Genomic DNA, 21,173 nt, shown 5'->3' with positions numbered 1-21,173 from the left:
GAAATTACTTTAAGGAACACAAAACAAAGAATTGCTTTTCAGGGGCCTTGAGGCTTAGGGGCTCAGGGACTCAAGAGTGATTTCTAACACTCTATATTCATCTTCCTCTCCCTGTGTGTTGCTAATGAAGCCACAGAGATGACAAAGTAGATCAAAAAAGACATCAGAACACAGTGATTAGGCTATTGTGCCAACTCTCGGGGGCTGACACCTACAGCACCATTACACACAAAACCGAGAAGGGACCACAAGGATGGCTCTGTTTGCTAACTAATAAAATAATGACATCCAAATATTCACTGCTATCACCATTAGGGCTCTGTACTGCTCAACTTCCAACCCACCATCTGCTCTACCCTGTGTGGCTAGATTTATCTAGTTAGCACTGAGACCGTCTGCTCCTTACTCAGGGTCCCAAGACTGGTGCCAAAAAGATGACAATCTTTTCCTCCTTCCCTGGACTGACACATGATTCCAGTTGGGGATATATAAAAAAGGGGGGGGGGGGAAGGAAAGGGGGGAGGTGTCAGGAATGAGTCCATCTTGATTTTCTAACCTTGAGGCTGGCACAACCTTCAGAAAGATAAAAAGAAACTGAAAACTGAGGCTATAGCCACCAAACTTTAAGACAGTTTTGCACAATTACCATTTATTCCACATTTAATGTCTCAAAAATGCATGGTGGGTATTTTATGAAAGTATGCTTTTCTATCTTGCTGTTATGATCTCACTCATGTGTTAACATGCAACTCCGTCAAACATACAGAAGCCTATAGTAACCCTCAAAGCTCACCACTAAAGTAAAAAAAGCATTTAATTGCTTACTGCCAGATTAATTCCTAAGCAGGGCCAGGGTGGGAAGGAGAGGACAAGTAAGGTTTTCCTTTTTCTGGAAAGCTTGGCTCTAAGCCCCTGAAAAACTGGGCATATAGACAAAAAGTATTTTGTCAGCCTCCAATCCAGGCCGCTATGTTTGTGTTTACTACATTATGATGATTTGGAATCATCATAATGCCACCTCCCAAATTTCGTCCCCTCCCCACCAACCCCACCCAGTTTCAAAAGTGCTCCCAGTCATTGTGAGCACACAGACATGCAGATGACAAATGAAAAGAGAATGCTGAAAATTCAAGCACAGCTTCTCCGGCAGCAGGTTTAATTGCAGAAACTGTGCCGCTAGTGATCCAGGGTTTCACTCCTGCCCTAATGAAGGGGATGTGGCAGGCACACCGTGATTTGGTAGCTTCGTTTCTGCGAGCACTGGGTGGTGTGTTTACAATTTCATTTTTATTTCAAAGTTCCAATTAGCAGCTTACATTTGCCGCTCATTGTCTATTAATTTCCCAGGTGGAAATGGAAATGTTCAGTTACAATGGTGAGTGGTCACCGCTCCAATTCACTTGTGCTGCTTCTCCTCATAAGGCTGCAATTTTGATAAGTTAATTTACACAGGACGAGATTTCTTGGACCTGTTACTTGTTTTCTTGGGCCCTAGGAAAGTAATGCACTAATGGCAAGGACAACTCACTCTTTTTGGACTCAACAATAATGTAAGCAGGCAGAGAAAAAGGTGAAGTGAAATAAAGCCTAAGACACTAGCAACCCACACACCACTACAAATCTTTGTTCTGCTCCCTGCCTGGCCTTATGACACTGCTTCTCAAGTGTTTGCATGCATCAGAGTCACCTGGAGGGCTTACTAAAACACGGAATGTTGGGGTGAGGCCTGAGAATTTGCCTTTCTAACAAGTTCCCAGGTGTCTCTGATGCTGCTGGTCTGGGACCACATTTGATAACTGCCGCCTTACCAAACAGTCCTTGATCCCTGAGCCGTAGCTCCAGCAACCTGCCCTGCACTTAAAGGCAAAAACACATGTGGGGAAGGGTGATGGGGCAGCTCAAAATGGAAATAAAGGTTAGGAAAGAAAGGATTTTTCAAATCAAAGCTGCTTAAGAGCTTCAGGGGGGCAGCTCCAGGGGGAGAAAAAATGATGCAGAAGACAGCAGGAAGCCATGTTCCAGACTCTGCAATGTAATCTCCTCCTAATTATAAATGATTTCCAAGTAAAATGCCCTAGCAGGGAATGGGAGGGGTTAGAAATACTGATGCCTGGAGGAGCAGATGGCTCTGCCTTCCTATCAGCTCCATAAATTATAAACAAACACCTTGTACAAAGATCGATTTGTAGCCTGTTGCTGGCTGGCCAGATGAGGCCATGGGAGCGATTAGCAGTTGCAGTACTTTTGTAAATACATTAGATACTGATTTGGAAAACTCGAAGGGGTTTAAATCAGCAGGAATATTTCCTTTTGGCTATCTCTGAGCCCCTCAAGTTGCAGAATAAGACCTCCTGCACAGTCCTCCAGATAACACTACAAGCCCTCCCCAAAGGCAGCAATCACTACATCTCTTGTGGTGCGGTCTGCCTTACACCATTCTGCTGCTGGATTTCTGAAGGCTGGTGCTGGCAGGGCACCCAAGTGACCAATGCTCTTTACCAATAAGAGCTCACTCTTAAAAACCAGGGTGAACCCAATGAGCTACTTTTTCAGGAAAGTGTTCTTGAAATTATCTACATCTGTGAGGCCTTTTCATAAACTTCTAAACTTTACAGAGAGTAATTCATTAATAGTGCATCTTAACTGAGAGAAACATGTGGCAAGAATTTTTAACCTATCTCCAGAGAAAGTTAAATACAATTCAGATAAGTCAGATGACCAGCAACATAGTAGCTGTTGAACACATGAGTAAAACTCAAGACCAGTGGCTCCCAGGCATGGGCTGTGCCAAAGCCAAAGGCTACCCTCCACTGAGAGGTACGAGGTGTTCAGAAATGAATCCTACAGCAAAAAAGATTCCCTACTTACTTTTCTCACAGCTGAATCTGTCAAGAGTGAAGCTGCCAACTGTAACTAGACTTTATTCAGACCAACCAGCAAACACAGTTAAGAGCTAATGACAGGAAACTCAGATAAAAGTGACTGTCATTCTAGAGGGTAATACCATTGAAAGGAACATTGGCTATCATCGAACATATATGCCCTAAACTCCCAGAATGCAGTTTTTCTTCTAAGGTCAAAACTAAGAAAAATAGGGCACTATTAAAAAGCAGAATTCTAACACCATGCATGAGCCAAACTAGTCCTTCTGGTTGCACATGATGCTCTCTGATCAACTCAGGCTTTACAAGAGTCAGGATCAAAAGATGTAAGAAGAAATACAGAAGGGGAATTACAGGAAGTTGTAGTTGGAACAAGTTGAGGCTTATACAAAACATGTTAAAGACAACCAGAAAGGGCATCAAAGCTATGCTAGCAGCATATTCAATGCCTGTATTCTGAATATTTTGCTCTTCTAGCAAGGCAAATGATCTGTGACTGGGTAGAAACGACATGCTTGAGAAGGATGGGGAGCCCATTACAGATAAGGCAACAGGGTGAGAGCAAAGTCTTGTTTACATGAACATCACTCTCCAGAGAGGAAGACTACATACCTCAGAGTAGTAAAGGGGGGGGGGGGGGGCAGGGGGGCAAGTGGGAATTTAGAGTTATGGCCATACTCTCAAAGAATCATGGTGCAATTTTCTCGAAAAAGACATAATGCAAATAGCTAGCACTCACTGACCATTTACTATATGTCAGGCATTGTTCAGAATACCTAACATTATTAACTAACTTAATTCTCATAATAACCCTATGAGGTTTGCACTATTAAATTCTCATTTTATAGAAAAGAAATGAAGTTGGAGAGAGATTAAGTAACTAACCACGGTCATACTGCTAGAAGATGGCTGACCAGGGATTCAAACCCAGATAGTGCAGCTTAAGAGTTCACGTGTTTAACCATCATAGGACAGTTGACAGAGAAAGTTATCAAAGAACTACCTCTCCCTATGCATGCAAAAGCAAGCAAGAGAACAAGCAAACAAGCAAGCAAGCATGCATGCATGCATGCATCAGGCCCAGACCTTTAAAGTACAAAAAGTCTAAGTAATTCCAATTCTATTTAAACTGTTCCAAAGAAAAAAAAGAAAAACTTCCAAATTATATTTATAACACAAGCACAGTAACATTGATACCCAAATTCATAGATTTCATAAAAAAGAAAAGTCTGGACAGAGCCATCTCCCTTACAAATATCAGTGAAAAAAGTCTATTAGCAAGCTACAGGGAAGGAATTTTACATTAAAGGACCAGGTGGGGTTTATTCAAGAAATGTAAGGATGGGTTCAATATTACAGAATCTATTAACATAATGATTATACTATTAGATCAAAGGAGAGGGAAAAAAACGTACGATCATCTTCATAGATACTGAAAAGTCATGACTAAATTCAATAACCATTCTTGATACAAACTCTCAATAAAATAGGAATAGATGACTTCCTTAAAATGATAAACTAGTTCTAGTTCAACCTAAAAGCCGGAAATATGCTTACTGGGAAAAAGCTAGGGGCGCCTGACTAGCTCAGTCAGAGGAGCATGTGACTCTTGATCTCGGGGTCATGAGTTCAAGCCCCACGTTGGGTGTAGAGATTACTTAAATAAGTAAAACTTAAAAAAAAAAAAAGTACTGGGAAAAAGTTAGACGTTTTCCCACTAAAATCAGGAGCAATATGAGGATGACTGCTATTATTTAACATTGTTTTGATGGTAGCCAAAGCAAATAGACAAGAGAAAGAAATCACAAATGTAAAACTTAGGATGGAGGAGGTAAAATTATCATTACTTACAGATAACAAACCTAGAACACCCAGGAGATTTACCTGAGTAACTAAAATTAGTAAACAATTCAGTAAGATAGTAGTAGGATTTTAAAAATAAGTTTTAACAGTAAACTTAAGAACTGTATAGGATCTAGGGGCGCCTGGCTGGCTCAGTAGGTTAAACATCCAAATCTTGGTTTCAGCTCAGGTCGCATCTTGGGGCGGCGGGATCGAGCCCTGCATCAGGCTCCATGCTCAGCAGGGAGTCTGCTTGGGATTCTCTCCCGTTCCTTCTGTCCCTCCTCCTGCTCGCCTGCATGGACGCGCACACGCTTGCTCTCTCAAATAAATAAATAAATAAACCAAAGAATCATAAAGGAGCTATATGAAGAAAACTTTAAAACATTCCTAAGAACACAAGAGAAACTTGTGGAAATGGAAAAATCATGCCATATTCTTAAATCTAACCATAAAGATATTGAATCTCCTTCAGTTAATTTACAAATTTAATGTGACTGCAATAATTATATTAATAGGATTTTTTCAGGGGGGGAAGGGAAGAAGCAAAATAGTTTTCAAGTCCATACAGGAAAACAAAACTGCTTGAGCAGACAGGAAAATCTGGATTAAAAAAAAAATAACAAGAAGAGACGGGTCCTATTAGATTCTCTAACACAATGCCTGAAAACTTGAATCCCGGTAGTACTCTCACATGAATAATCAAACAGGTCACTAGCACAGAACGGACAGTCTAGAAATCCACCTAAATATACACGGGAAAGTAAAAATAGGATCGAAGTGACGTCCCAAATCAAAGGAGACAAATGAATTAGTCTATAAACTGGTTGGGACAAGTGAGTAGCCATATGGGGTAAAAGTTGGTTCATATTCTGCTTATTTAGGACTAGGTTAAACTTCTATGAATCAAAGACTTAAAGGTAAAAAAAAAACCTAAAATATAAAAGTACTAACTGATCCTCCTAATGATGACACAAAACCTGGGAACCATAAATGGAAAGTTGGATAATTCTGACTACTTAAAATAAGTTCTATGACAAAAATAACCTTCAGCAAAGTCAAAAGAAAAATGACAACTAGGAAACTCCTTTTGTATGTTAATTTTCTGATTTAGAAAGAGCTCCTGTAGAACTGATAAGGAAAAGATCAGCAACACAATAAAAAATAGGTAGAGCACAGGGACCAGTCAAGAAAAGGCAATATACACGAACTAAGTGTGTAAAGAGGCACACAACCTGGTTTGTAATATGATAAATACAAATTTAAAATACCTGCATACTATTTTTTACCTATCAGATTTGCAAATATCCAAAAATATGGTAACACAGTCTACAAGCAAGAGTTTAGGGGGAACAGGCATTCTCATAAACTGCAGATAAGAGTGTAAATGGGCATAACCCCTACAGAGGGTGACTTAGCAGCATTTACCCACATCACAGATGTATGTACTCTTCCTAACTACAATTCCACTTCTAGGGATTTATCCTATAGGGATTTATCCTGTAGATAATCTTGCACAGGTGCAAAATGACAAACTGCAACATGTTTTGTATAGCAAAGACTGAAAATAATTTAAAAGTTCCTCAGAGAAGACTAGTTGAAAAATGACTGATTAAAAGAGGCAACCCAGAGATTCCACTTGGACAATGGAAAACTAGGCAGTCATTAAAAAAGAAAGAGTAAACTCCTCTTTATATACTGGTATGTAAAGATCACCAAGATATACGGTAAAGTACAGAAAGCAAAGTGCAGAAAGAAGAGTGTATAACATGTTACCATCTGGGTTAAACAGAAGATGGAAAAACATACATTTGCATTGCCTATATATTATATATACATACATACAATATCCTTGAAAGGATACACAAGAAACTGCTAATTGTGGTTGCCTCTGGGGAGGAGTGGCCTATAGCTGAGAGCAGTTGGGAAACTTCACTGTCTGTTATTTTATAGTCCAAAATTTTTTGAATGGTGAATGTATTTCAGATTATAATTTAAAAAAAAAAACAAAGTAAACAATATAAACAAAATAACTGGAAATAAACTGTGGCAAAGAAGATGTGGGCCAGGAATCTGGAGATGAACAAGCAAACCTGGTATTCAATAAAGGAAAAAGTAGATTGCAGTTGATTCCCAGAAGAGTTAAAGAAAAGATTATTGAACATGTGGCTTATAAGCACTTAGAAAGAAAGAAATGATTGCTACTGTGGTTTCACTAAGATCAGGATATAAAAAATTAACCTCATTTTCATGGTCTGATAAGGATACCAAGACTGGCATATCAGGAAATGCCACAGACAGAGAATATCTTGATTATTTTAAGGCATCTGACAAATTCTTACAATACCTTGCAGACAAGATTAAAAGAAAAAAACAAAACAAAACGTGGGCTTCAGTTGTGAACACCAGGCCAGGGTGCTAATTCAGGAACCAAAGTTGACACAAGAGGAAGTCCACAGCAACATCACACAAGGCCCAGTACAATGTCCTGACTGATCGACCATTTTTCCTAGTAATCCAAAGGAAGACAGAGAAAGTGTATTTATCAAATTAGTAGGTGACATAAGACTGAGAGAAAAGGACTGAATCCAAAGTTCAGAAAGACATTGAGAAGGAGGAGCTAGGAAGTGCAACTGATACTATGAAGATAAAATTTAACAGAAGCAAATCCAAACCTGTTTTGGTTTTTAAAAGATTCAAACTGCACAAATAAACAGAATAGTAGAGCCTCAATTTCTTAATAATTATCTAGGAATTTGAAGTGACCGAAACTGAATAGTGGCTTCAGGAAAAGCTTCTGAAATCTCAGGCTGAATTAACACTGTCCAAACCACCATTGTGCTATGTACTGGACAGCTCCCATTTGGAGTTTTCTACTCTGTTCTGGTCCCCCACAGTCAAACAGGAAGGTGAACAGAACTGTCAAGGATTTGGAAACCAGATGAGTAAAAGGAATCTCAGGAAGGAAGTCTGGCCTGAGAAGAAAGATTCAAAGGGAAATGACAATTTATCTTCAAACAGCTGAGGACCATCAGAAGAGGTATCATTAGACATATTCTATGGAGATTCAGGGGTAGAACCAGGACTAACGGGAAGAAGTAACAGCAAGGGAACAATAACAGAAGCTTATCAGTGAAAGATCAGGCCGTCTCACCAGATAGTGTGACCTATCACTTTAAGTATTCAAGCAGAGGCTGAACTGCCACTTCTAGGAATGTGCAAGTCCTTCATTAGATAGCAATTGAAATAACTTGTCTAAAATGCTGTGATGGGAGACACCTGGGTGGCACAGTTGGTTAAGCGTCCAAATCCTAATTTTGGCTCAGGTCATGATCTCAGGATCCTGGCGTCGAGCCCCGCACTGGTCTCCACACTCAGCGTGGAGTCTATTTGAGATTCTCTCTCTCCCCCTCTCCCTCTGCCCCTCTCGCTCATGCTGTCTCTCTCTCTTAAATAAATAAACAAAATCTTTGAAAAATAAAATAAAATATAAAATAAAATAAAATAAAATAAAATAAAATAAAATAAAATAAAATAAAATAAAATGCTGTGATGAACAACTGGGATATGGGATTGCAGGCTTCAGACATATGTTTGTAAATTAAATACTGACCATGTCATTCACTTTGTTCCATCCAGCTCTGGATTAATAAATGAGTTTCACATCACCACAGTCTTTCCTCAAGGGGCACAAGGGCTAGCTCTCAGCTCCTATACTCCCTTCTCTTTCCCTGCTTCTCAGTTCCACTTAAACATTGAGGCTTAGGACAATGAGCTACTAGTTGGTGAACTCCCCAGAAGAGAGACACCTTCACCTTTGTGTCCATCTTGGCATTGCTCCTAGCACCACAGCTACCATGGGTCGCTACTCAGGGTCGGTGCTTAAAACATGTCTGCTGAATTACTGATGGAGAGCTGCAGAAACGGTACCGGGAAATCAGCTGCTCAACAAGATGATGAAAACTCCAGTGCTCCATGGGCTTCTGAGTTCAGGCTCACCAGTAAGAAATACCCCTTCCACCAGGACCAGCTCCACTTTGGCTTACCATTACTGATTTCAGGGAGGTCAAACTTAGTGAAGTCCCACCACTGGAGCCGGTAGGTAGTATTGGCAATGTTACTGGCCACAGCAGACTGTCCATCACCAATCACTGCCCCTGGTGGGGGAGAAGACAAAGAGAGCACAGTATAGTCTTTATCCATGTTTCCTCTGCAAACATAAAACAACATGTACTGGGATTAGCAGGAGAGGGGGAAGAGGAAGAACCATCTGCCAAGTCCCCATCTCAAAGAGAAAGCAAAGATATCTCAAGAACAATTCTACCAGAAACATAATCCCATTCATCGGCCCCTCCAATGATTATTTAACATTTCCTTAGTGCCAACAATGTGGCAGGTACCGTATATGTCCTGTCTGGTAGACTCTCAGTCTAAAGAGACAAATAGTTTTCACAGAAATGCGTGTCGGGGTGGGGGGGGCGGGAGTGAAAAATGGGAGGACAACACTAACACAGAAAAGCCACACAGAAAAGCATTTCATTCCTGGATGTCTCTGTAGTAAGCAACGCTCTTTGGGAGAAAGCATCTCCTCCTTTGTACACAACCTTCTTCCAAATAAAACATCTCAAAAGGAGGTTTCCTCCAGGGAAGAGGTGGCCAGTATATAGCTGACTGGATAGACAGAGACAGTAAAGAACAAATGAAGTCATGTTTGTTAATTTCTTCTGGACCCCTGGCATGTAACACAGCAGAAATTTATGAGTCTGGCTTTTCAGTATCAGAGTATTTTTTATTAAGGCAATATTTTACAAACCCCTCCCCTTCCTGCCCCATGAGAACTTCCTTGAATCTGGATTCACTTGAAACATCTCACGGTTTAACTTTCCCTGAGATATACACTTCTGCATGACATTTTTTTCCTTGGTAACCAATTAAATAAAAAATGGATTTTTTTTAACAGGGTGACACTTTAATTTGCAGTTGTATTTCATTTACATGAACATGTCATTTCCTCCTCCTCTTTCCGAGGTGCATTTCATACACAACCACCCTTTTGATCAGACAGAGCCAAACCTTCTTGGGAGAATAGAACACTGTTGTATGCTAGACAACCTAAATGGTATTCTCTGCTGCAAATCACCTACTTTAAGAAACTGAACTTGTTAGAACTTACTAGCCTTGGAACAATGGACAATTTTATACCTAGATTCTTCAGTATCACCGCAAAAAGGTCCTGTCATCTATTTCCCACCACCCCCCTTTTGGTGAGCTGCATTTATTGCTCTGCCATTCCTGGTCTTTCGCTATTCTTTCCTCAAATGGTCAAGAGAGGTTGTTCAGAGAGCAAATGTTCTCCATACAAGCCAGAAAAGTACTCTTCTCCCTCTTCTCCAGTTGCAGCAAGCTATTACATAAGAAGACTCTCTTCAACATTAGTTTATTGATGGTGTCCTTGTCCCAGTTTCAATTTGTAAAGAAAGGTGAAAACGGTTCATTTCCAAGATGATAATACTGCTAAGATGATATATTCTCAATATGAGTAATAGTGCCCCCATGGGGGCGAAAACTGGTTCATGGGGAAATCTTAGTGCAATCACTAGCTCGCCTCCAATACACTGTAGTATATGACAGATATACAGCCTATCTATGATATTAAAATTTCATGGGGGGGGGATGATTAGGGAAAAAATGTCTACGAAATCTCCTTAGGATGGTAACAATGACATAAAGGTTGAGGAATATGGTTCTAGGTAAACCAATACCCCCACCACAATTTATTCTTTAAAATCTTACAGATTCAAAGACATAGACCCAAATGGTCATGATCTCCCCTGAAGGCCTGAGAATTATAGCATTTGGGGGTGCTGTCAATGAGCCCACTGACCTCAAACTCCTACTGAGGGTCCTGTGGCATATCACTCAATGAGGTAAATAAATATGTTAATAATTTTAACCTTTATAGAATATTCTATAAGAATTACACCTGACTTGGGAACTTTTGCTGAGCAACTCCTGGGTCATGAGGAGGGTAAGCTACATATAGGACTTTCTTAATAGGAACATTTTATTTTTTTAGGCCCCTTTGATAATGAAAATCATTTTTTAGTTCTAAGGTCTACCACCATCGCTGGAAAAGAATTACTCAGTTTCACTCTGATCCAGGCTCAACATCATTGAACTTATGAAGTGTTCCCCTGGCTTGTTTATCTAGATAGATGACATCTCCCTCTGACCACCAGTCTTTCTCACACCACTGTAGTTCCTTATCATGTCCTCCAACTTTTAACAGAAAAGCATAAAACACAAAATAATAGAAGGTAAGTTGATTTCTCAGTTGATGAACGAAATGCTAGATGCTAAAAAAGAGTAGGAAATAAACTGAACAAACCTTGTACTCTAGGAGCTTAAAATCTGGGGGAGAGGATGGGAGCTACAATCCGGAAAACAGTTCAGGAAAATACCAGATGCTTTAAGAGTGCTGTGGATCTGCAACTAGGAACACAACGATTAAGACTCCAAACCCCCAGCTCCAGAAGCTCCCGTACCATCCATGCCTCCAGAAATGTTTTCTGGAGAACAGCTGTGCAATGAAATAAACACGGATGGGTAGCACTGTGTGGAAGGGATTGGGGAGGTGTTCTCTGCCAACGGTGCCAGAGCGCTGAGGAGAAATGGAGCCTGGCACCAGGGAGTCGATTTTCAGTGCCGTGTAAACACAGATTAGGAAGCAAAAGATGCCAGCAACAGATTAGCGTATTGTCACCAGGTTCTTTTCTGCAAGAGCTGCAAGCCAGCTGAGCCTATCTCTCGGAAACATCAGGAAGAAAAAGTATCACCCTATTAAAAAGCCCCAACCATTTAGTAGGCCTCTGGCCACTAAGCTGAAGGTATAGGAAATGTGCCAGAATGAGCTAATGGACTAAGCTACAAGGTATTTACATAGGAGGCACTTAGCCTCAGAAGCCAAATCCTGAGAGACTGCTGAGAGATTTCTGAGGCCTCAAGGTTTTCTCAGTAATAATGGGATGGAACAAGCTAGACTCAGGGTTTTTCAACCTCCACTACTGATATTTGGGGCCAGAAAATTCTTTGTTTAGGGTGTGGGGTTGGTCTTGGGCTTTTGGAGGATGTTTAGCAAAACCCCTGGCCTCTGCCCACTAAATGCCAGTGGCACACTACCCCCTCACCTCACCCAGCTGTGACAACCAAAATTGTTTCCGAACATTTGCCAAATGGTCCTTGGGGACCAAAATCATCCCTGGTTAGAAAACTCCAAGCTAAATAAATATAGCCTACATTTTTAACTCCAAGATAGGTGCTCTTAGGAAGTACCACTACTAGAATTCCCACTGCTAACAGCATGCAAACTCAGTGATATTGATTTTGGAAAGAAACTAATCAAAGGCATAGCATTACACAAATATTCCCTTAGCAAACTTAGGTTCCCATTTCTGTCATGGATTAGAGGCTAGCTTGAACTGGGATATTATGGCTTGTAGTTTGTTTTTTGTATGGTGTCTGAGAATACAGGCTTCAGAATCAGACGTACTTGATTTTGACACTTCCTCCTAGTATCTACTGTAGTGTGACTGTGTTAATTAATCTCTCTGAACCTCAGTTTTCTGATCTGTAAGAAGGGTATAATAATAACTACAGGAGCATCTGGGTGGCTCAGACAGTTGAGCGTCCAACTCTTGATTTCGGATCAAGTCAATGATCTCAGGGTCGTGAGACTGAGCCCTGCTTTGGGCTCTGCATTCAGCATGGAGTCTGCTGGAGATTCTCTCCCTCTGCCCCCCTACCCCCGCTTGCTCTCTCTCTCTCTCTCAAATAAATAAAACCTTTTTTAATGGAATGTTCTTTTTTTTTAGATTTTATTTGTCAGAGAGAGAGCACAAGCAGGCGGAGAGACAGGCAGAGGGAGAAGCAGGCTTCCCACTGAGCCAGGAGCCCTGGTGTGGGACTCGATCCCAGGACCCTGGGATCATGACCCGAGCCAAAGGCAGACACTTAACTGACTGAGCCACCCAGGCGTCCCTCAAATAAATAAAACCTTTAAAAATAATAATAATACCTACAATTTATAGGGTCATTGGGTCACATAGGGTATAGTGATAAAGTGATGGCAAATAATAGGTGTCTAATAAATGACTACTGTTAAAATTATTTTAATCATTTATTCCAATCTCTGTATGCTTTTCCTCTATAGGTACAGCTCTGTATAATCAACAAGTCATAGATAAAGGTCCTTTTATAGAGACTGGTGCAAATTATGTGCCACAGCCAAGAGACAGATGTAAATTATGTGCCATGGTCAAGAGACAGACGCATCTAATTTTAGAATTAAGGTCAAATGTCAAGGCCCTAGACTCTTGAGTAACTTTCTCCTTGAAAAACAGCCTAGGCCAAGACACATCACATTCTGGGCCACAAAACCCACTATAACACATTTAAAAGAATAGAAATCATACAAAGTATGCTGCCAGGTGACAGGGTATTAAACTAGAAATTAGTAGCAAAAAAATAACTGGAAAATCCCCAAATACTTGGAGATTAAGCAACACACTTTAAATAACACATGACTCAAAGAAGACATCTCAAGAAAAAATTTAAAATATTTTGAACTAAATGAAGATGAAAATACAACTTATTAAAATTTGTTGGCTGCAACAAAAACAGTGCTTAGAAGGAAATGTACTGCACTGAATGTATCTATTAGAAAAGAAGATCTAAAATCAATAATTTAAGCTTCCACCTTAGGCTAAGAAAAAGAAGAGCAAATTAAATTCAAAATAAGAAAAATAAAAATTAAGAGAAGAAATCAATGAAACTAAAAACGGGAAATCAATAGAAAAAAATTAATAAAACCAAAAGCCAGTTCTCTAGAAGGATCAATATAATTGATAAACCTCTAGCCAAGCTAACTGAAGAAAAAAGAAGACACAAATTATCAATATAAGAAATAAAAGAGGGGCCATCACCACTGATGTGTGGACACTAAAAGACTACTATGAACAATCTAATCTAGAAGAAATGGACCAATTCCTTGAAAGACACAGTCTCCCAAATTTACACAAGAAGAAACAGATAACCTGAATAGGCCTATATCTATTAAGTTGAATTAATCATTAATAACCTCTCCAAACAGAGGGTGCCTATGTGGCTCAGTTGGTTAAGCATCTGACTCTTGATTTCGGTCCATGTCATGATCTCAGGGTCATGAGATGGAGCCCTGCAACGGGCTCTGTGCTTAGGAGGGATTCTGCTTGAGATTCTCTCTCTTCCTCTCCCTCTGCCTCCTCTGCCCCCCTCTAAAAATAAATAAATGAATACTTAAAACAAAGCAAAACCCAAAACCTCCCCAAACAGAAAGTACGAGGCCCAAGTGGGTTCCCTGGTAAATTCTATCAAACATCTAAGGAAGAAATTACATGAAATCTCTACAATTTCTTACAGAAAACACAAGTGGGACTACTCCCTAGCTTATTTTATAAGGCCAGTATTGCCCCAATACCAAGACCAGACCAAGACACTGAAGAAAGGAAAACTATAGACTAATATCTCAGAAGCAAAAATCCTCACCAAAATATTAGCAAGTCAAATCCAGTAATGTATTTTAAAAATTATATGCTATGACCAAGTGGGATTTATTCCAGGTATGCAGGGCTGGTTCAACATTTGAAAATCAATAAATATAATCTAGTACATTAGTGGGATAAAGAAGAAAAATCATATAATCATACCAATAAATGCAGAAAAAGCATGTGACAAAGTCCAATACCTACTCATGATAAAAACTATCAGGAAACTAGGAAGAGAGAACTATCTCAACTGGATAGAAAACGTCTACAAAAACGCTACAGCTAACATCATACTTAATGATCAGAAACTATATGATTTTCCCTTAAGATTGAGAACAAGCAAGGGTATTTCCTCTCACTACTCCTCTTCATCATTTACTGGAAGTCCTACCTAATGCAGTAAGAAAAGTAAAGAAGAAGAAACAAAACTTGAAGAGGAAGAAACAAAACACTAGAGAGGAAGAAATAAAACTGTCTTTGTTCGCAGATGACATGTTTGTCTATGTGGAAAATCCCATAGAATAATAAAAGTAACTCCTAGAACTATTAAGCAATTACATCAAGATTGCAGGATACAAAAAGTTAATAGCTTTCCTATATACCAGCAATGACAAATGAATAACTGGAATTGGAATTAGAAGTTAAAAATACAATGCCATTTACATTAGACCAAAAAGAAAAAAAAAGAGAGAGAGAGAGAAATATTTAGGTATAAATCTAACAAAATATGTATAAGAGCTATATGATGAAAACTACAAAATTCCAATGAAAGCAATCACAAAAGAGCTCCAATATTTACTGGAGAGATATTTCACGTTCATGGATAGGAAAACTGAATACTGTTAAGAGGTCAATTCTTCCCAACTGGATCTATAGATTCAATGCATTCCAATCAAAATTCCAGAACATTACTTGATGAATACTGAAAATTCTAAAGTTTATCTAGAAAGGCAAAAGATCCAGAACAGCCAACACAGTATGCAAGGAAAGAACAAAGTTGGAGGACTGACACTACCTGACTTCAAGACTTACTACGAAGCTACAGTGATGAAGACGGTGTGGCACTGGCAAAAGAATAGACAAATAGATCAATGGAGCAGAACAAAAAGCCCAGAAATAAACCCAAACAAATACAGTCAACTGATCTTTGATAAAGGCGCAACAGCAATTCAATACAGAAAGACAGTCTTTTCAACAAATGGTGCTGAAAAACTGGACATCCACATGCAAAAATGTGAATCTAAATACAAACCTTGTACTTCTCATAAAAATGGGCTCATGGCAGACCTGGATGTAAAACACAAAACTGTAACATTCTTAGGAGATAATATAAGAGAAAATCTAGGTGACCTTGGGTATGGCAAAGACTTTTCTACCAAAAGCACAATCTATGAAAGAAAAAATTGACAAAGTTGACTTCATTAAAATTAAAAGCTTCTGCTTGGTGAAAGACACTATGAAAAAGAGAATGAAAAGCCGAGCCACAGACCAGTAGAAAAATCTTTGCAAAACATTTATCTAATAAAGGACTGGTATCTAAAATATACAAAGAACTCTTAAAACTCAACAATAACAACCTGATTTGAAAACTGGCAAAAAATCTGAACAGACACCTCACCAAAGAAGATACACAGATGGTAAATATGCATATGAAAAGATGCTCAACATCATTTCTCATCAGGGAACTGCAAAATAAAATAACAATGAGAAACTACTACACACTTACTAGAATGGCTAAAATACAAAACAATGATCACACCAAATGGTGAAGAGGATACAAACAACAGGAACTCTCATTCCCTGCTGGTGGGAATGCAATGGTACAGCGACTTTGGAAGACAGTTTGTCAGTTTCTTTGCAAACTAAACATACTCTTCACCATATGATCCAGCAATCATGGTCCTTGGTATTTACTCAAATCAGTTGAAAGCATATGTCACACAAAAACCTACATGCAGATGTTTATAGCAGCTTTATTCATAACTGCCAAAACTTGGAAGCAACCGAGATGTCCTTTAATAGAAGAATAGATAAATAAACTGTGGTACAACCATAGAGTGGAATATTATTCAGCTCTAAAAAGAAACAAGCTATCAAGCCATGAAAAGACATGGAGAAAATTTAAGTAAAAGAAGCAGAAAGCTATATATGGTATGATTCTAACTATGTCATTCTGGAAAAGCCAAAAACTATGGACAAAGTAAAAAGATCAGTGGTTGCCAGCAGTTTGCGGGGGAGAGAGGGAGGTATAGTTGTAGCACCAAAAGAGATGTTTGGGGGAGGTGAAACTATTTTGTAGGATACTATGATGGTGGATATATGTCATCATACATATTTGCCAAAACCCACAGAAGTTAACATTAAGTGTGAAACTTAATGTTAACTATGGACTTTGGGTGATAACAGCGTGTCAGTGTTGGTTTGTGGATTATATATAACAAATGTACCATTTTGGAGAAGGGTGATGATGGTGGGGTGGTCTATGGGTATGTGTGTGGGAGGAGGTATATGGGAACTCTATACTTTCCACGCAATTTTTTTTTGTAGACCTAAGACTGCTCTTAAAAAAAAAAAAAAAAAAAAAAAGAAGGCTATTAAGAAACAAACAGAGAGAAAGACATAAAGAGCCCCAGACTCTCACTCATGTTCTAGGAGACAGTGGAAAGAGCATCTGTCTATAAGTCACAGCAGTTCACTCTCTATCATATGACCACAGAGTCTTTCCCTGGAGCCTCAGAGCAAAAGAGTAAATAAGGATGATTCTAACAAGAGACAAAACAAGGGGAAAAAGAAACTTAAATCCAGCGATCCTGGCCAACCACCAGAGAACAACAGCAAAACCAAGCTGCCAAGTCTCATTCTCTCAGTCAGGTCTTCAACTTGTCGGCTGGAAGCCTCAGGAATGTGTCTAGGGATAAAATCTTAATAATCATGACAGTCACGTGGTAGGTGAACTCTACCAAACCTGATAGCCTGCATGCCTCTCTCTGCCTCTGCTTCTCTGACTCCTCTGTTCTTTTGCTTGGAAAGGAGAATCAGAAACTTTTTTCAAAAACAGCTTTTAGCCTCTCTCCAAGAGAGATCAGGAAAGTGAAGAGTATGATTCAACAGTACAGTGAAAATACGGAACAATGGGAATCATTAGCAAATGTATCAGAGAAGCTAATTTGGGAGGGTAAAAAAGGGCAAGTTATAAAGAAGGAAACTATTAAATTATGTTTCAGACCTATAAAATTGTTCCATCTGAGGCTGCCTCATTCAGAATGGTCATCTCTGACTGGGCTGCTACTGGGAAGATAGAATAAGAATGGAGCTGGGGGCCAAAGACTCATCAGCCTGGAAACACAATTACTACCCTTCTCTTGGTTGTGATATGAAGTCAAGAACCAGCTTGCTAATTGGTCAATAGAATGGAGACCAGAAACTCCAGGGCAGGTCCAACCGCACAATTTATCAACTTTTCAAAATTCTTTTTAGAAAGCCAGTCACAAAAGACCACATACTGTATGATCCCATTGACATGAAATGTCTAGAATAGGCAAAGCTATAGAGACAAAAAGTAGACTAGCGGTTGCCTAGGGCTGGAGGAGGCAGGGGAAGGGAAAGGGGAAGGGAGAAGTGACTGCCAATGGGTATGGGAATGTGATAAAAATGTTTGGAAATCAACAGATAGTGGCAATGGCTGCAGAACTCTGAAATATATTAAAAATCATTAAACTTTAAATAGGTGAACAATATGGTATGTGAGTTATATCTCAACAAGGCTTTTTTTTTTTTTAGATTTTATTTTTTATTTGTTAGAGAGAGAGAGTATGGCAGGCAGAGGAAAAAGCAGGCTTCCCACTGAGCAAGGAGCTGGATGTGGGGCTCAATCCCAGGACCCTGGGATCATGACCGAGCCAGAAGGCAGACGCCTAACCAAATGAGCCACCCAGGCATCCCTCTCAATAAGGCTATTATTAAAAAATACTACTCAATATAAATTTTGGTCAATTTGGGAAGCAAAATATGGCATCCCATTTGCAGGATCCCTTTGCATTTCTTTAATAATTTCAAGTACTTGTGAGTATCTTTCGTTTACTGGCTCACTGTATTTTTTTAGTGTGTACTGTGCCTACCTACATCTTCCATGCATTTTTATGTTTGGTTAAGTTTTTTCTTGCAGACTATGTTCTTTGTAAATTAATAAACTGGTTTCTGTCTATGAAAAATAATTCTTCTTAGAGCAATACAACATGGGATTATTTGGACATAAAAAGCATTCTTCCTCTCTAAGTACATACTGAATGGCATCCTACGAAGAACACTTATTCTTCTTTCCAGAAAGCTTCATTCAAATGCAGTCTTTAAATCTGCTTTAAGAAGGAACTATAACTAAGTACTTTGTCATACTCACTTTGTTGCCTTATCACCATTTAAAAAAATCTCATCTGAGACCAAAGTCAATTATTCTATAGCCTGGGGACCTGGAAAGAGGCCCTGGTGGCAGATAACAAGACTTCCTCCAAGGGTAGAAGTCTCTTATTCCCATTTACAGTTTTGACACTGAAGAAAATGACCAAACTATATATAGTCTGTTTAAAAATTAAAACTTTATGAGATGTAATCCACATACTGTACAATTCACCTAAAGTATACAATGCAAGGGGTTTTAGTATATTCACACCAATGTGTAACCATTATCAAAACCAATTTTTTACAATGACTATCACTACTATTTGATTTCAGGACATTTTCCTCCTCCTCCTCCCCCCATACCTTACCTATTAGCAGTCACTCCCCTCCACTGGGGCCCACTCTTTCCCTCCTAGCCCAAGGCGACCACTAATCTATTTTCTGTCTCTATAGTTTTGCCTTCCCTGGACATTTCACTTAAATAGAAGCATACAACAGGTGACTGTGTCTGGCTTCTTTCATTTAGCACCATGTTTACAAAGTTCATCCATGTTGTAGCATGTATCAGTACTTCATCCTTTTTTACAGCCAAAGAATGTTCCAATGTATAATAGTTTTTATTTATAGAAAACACACTGCATGGAACATAGCAATCATAAAACTGAGGGAAACAGAACTATTTCCTGTGGAAAGAAAAAGTACGTGTTTTTTTTTTCTTAAAAATTTTATTTATTTGCGAGACGGAGGGAGGAAGGGGCAGAGAGAGAGAGAGAGACAGAGACAGAGAGAACCAACAGAGGGAGAGGGAGAAACAGGCTCCCCAGTGAGCAGGGAGCTGGACACAGCGCTCAATCCCAGGACCCAGGGATCATGACCTGAGCTGAAGGCAGACGCTTAACCGACTGAGCCACCGAGGCACCCCAAAAAGTAGGTTTTTAAAGAGATTTTCAGGTTTTCAATTCTGAGTATATTACCTATAGCTGAAACCAAGTCTTTACTTTTTCCTGAGGCTAAAATAAAAGATAAGAGGAGTATTACGGGGACATCATTTTCTGTAAAAACAAAAATAAAGCCATGAACAGGTATCACGTAGATGTCTAAAATTCTGACATAGGAAATGTTCTGGGTAAGGTATGTGGTCTATCAGATTTAAGCTGTTTAGTAACTGCTCTAACTGGTCACTTAAACTGATCAAGATAAATCATTATACAATATAAATGTGAAATGTATTTAACATAAACCAAACGGTTAATGGGTAAACATTTTATAGATATAGATATAGATATCAATGACTATACATGCTCTTAGCAGGAACTGGGCCCCTAAATCAACAGAATTTTATTGTCCAATAAACTCCTAAAGGCTCGAAAAGTTCCAGCCCCAAAGAATAAGGGCAGCATTAGTCCATACACAAATCATGAACTTTAGGGGCAGATCAGAGAAAGATAAGACAATGTCTTACTGTTGAGGTCAAAGGCATTGGATGAAGCCAACAAAACAACAAATCATAGTCTGAGAACTCAACAAGGAAATTAGCAAGGCCTAGAATACAGAAGGAAGGGAAAAGAAATAGCTATGAACTATTTCTACGTATCATCACAGCTTCACCAAAAATTTTCTCAAAATAACAATTCAAACCAGGATTATGTGACCACAGCAGAGTAAGTGTTATAACACGCCAAGAGGGGAAGAGGTATTAATCTTATATTCATTAGGGCCAGAACAATGGATAGAGCCTTCCTTTCCACAGCAACTAATACAAAAAATCTGGTATTAATTTCTTAAAAAACTGTGACAAAAAGCACCTAACATAAACTTACCATGTTAACTATTTGTAAGTGTTCAGTAGTGTTTAGTAGTTTAACTAGTTCAGCAGTGTTAAGTATATTCGCACTGTTGTAAAACCAATCTCTGAAACCTTTTCATCTTGCAAATATGAAATTCCATACCCATTAAACAACTCCCCTTCCTGCTGCCTCCCCCTGCCCCAGCCCCCAGTAACCAAAATTCTACTTTGTTTCTATGAATTCAACTACTTTAGAAACCTGTTTGAGTGGAAACATGCAGTAATGGTGTTAGTTTTTAGCATGCACTTGAAAGTAGAGATACATTAACTAGATACCACGCACCCAAAGTCATCCACATACAAGGTATGAAATCAGGATCATACTCAAATCTACAGGAAGCAGTTAGTTCTGATGGGAGAAGGTAACCTCTAGGCTGGGCATGGCCATTTTCCCTTAAAAAGCCATTCAGAGGGGTCAAATAGATCATAGGGCTCATGCCACCAGACCTCGTGTCATTCAGAAAGGCTCAAAGGTGGTGAAGTTGCCATAAGGATACTTTGTTTTCTAATCCAGGGATCACCAGTGATTCAATCACATTGCCTTGAATGTACCAGTGTCATCTGGAGTTCAGCAGTGTATTCCACCCTAAAGCAAAGACAGTAAGCTGCACTTCACCAGGTCCTCAC

The 21,173-nt window shown here is 39.2% G+C and overlaps 1 protein-coding gene across 11 annotated transcripts in view; it reads right to left on the bottom strand.

Annotated features, from left to right (window-relative positions):
• Positions 1-21,173, bottom strand: part of AMBRA1 (autophagy and beclin 1 regulator 1) — a 171,334-nt gene that overhangs the window by 32,199 nt on the left and 117,962 nt on the right. For all 11 annotated transcript variants that reach the window (XM_073904678.1, XM_025879198.2, XM_025879196.2 and 8 more), the window contains one exon: positions 8,771-8,881. In XM_073904678.1, coding sequence (XP_073760779.1) covers positions 8,771-8,881 — 111 coding nt within the window. The remainder of the gene's footprint in view (positions 1-8,770; positions 8,882-21,173) is intronic.

Source organism: Callorhinus ursinus, unplaced genomic scaffold (assembly GCF_003265705.2).
Source record: "Callorhinus ursinus isolate GAN/ISIS: 27379988/994484 unplaced genomic scaffold, GSC_fseal_2.0 scaffold21, whole genome shotgun sequence".
NCBI classification, from domain to species: domain Eukaryota; kingdom Metazoa; phylum Chordata; class Mammalia; order Carnivora; family Otariidae; genus Callorhinus; species Callorhinus ursinus.
This window is presented reverse-complemented; position numbering and strand designations above follow the sequence as displayed.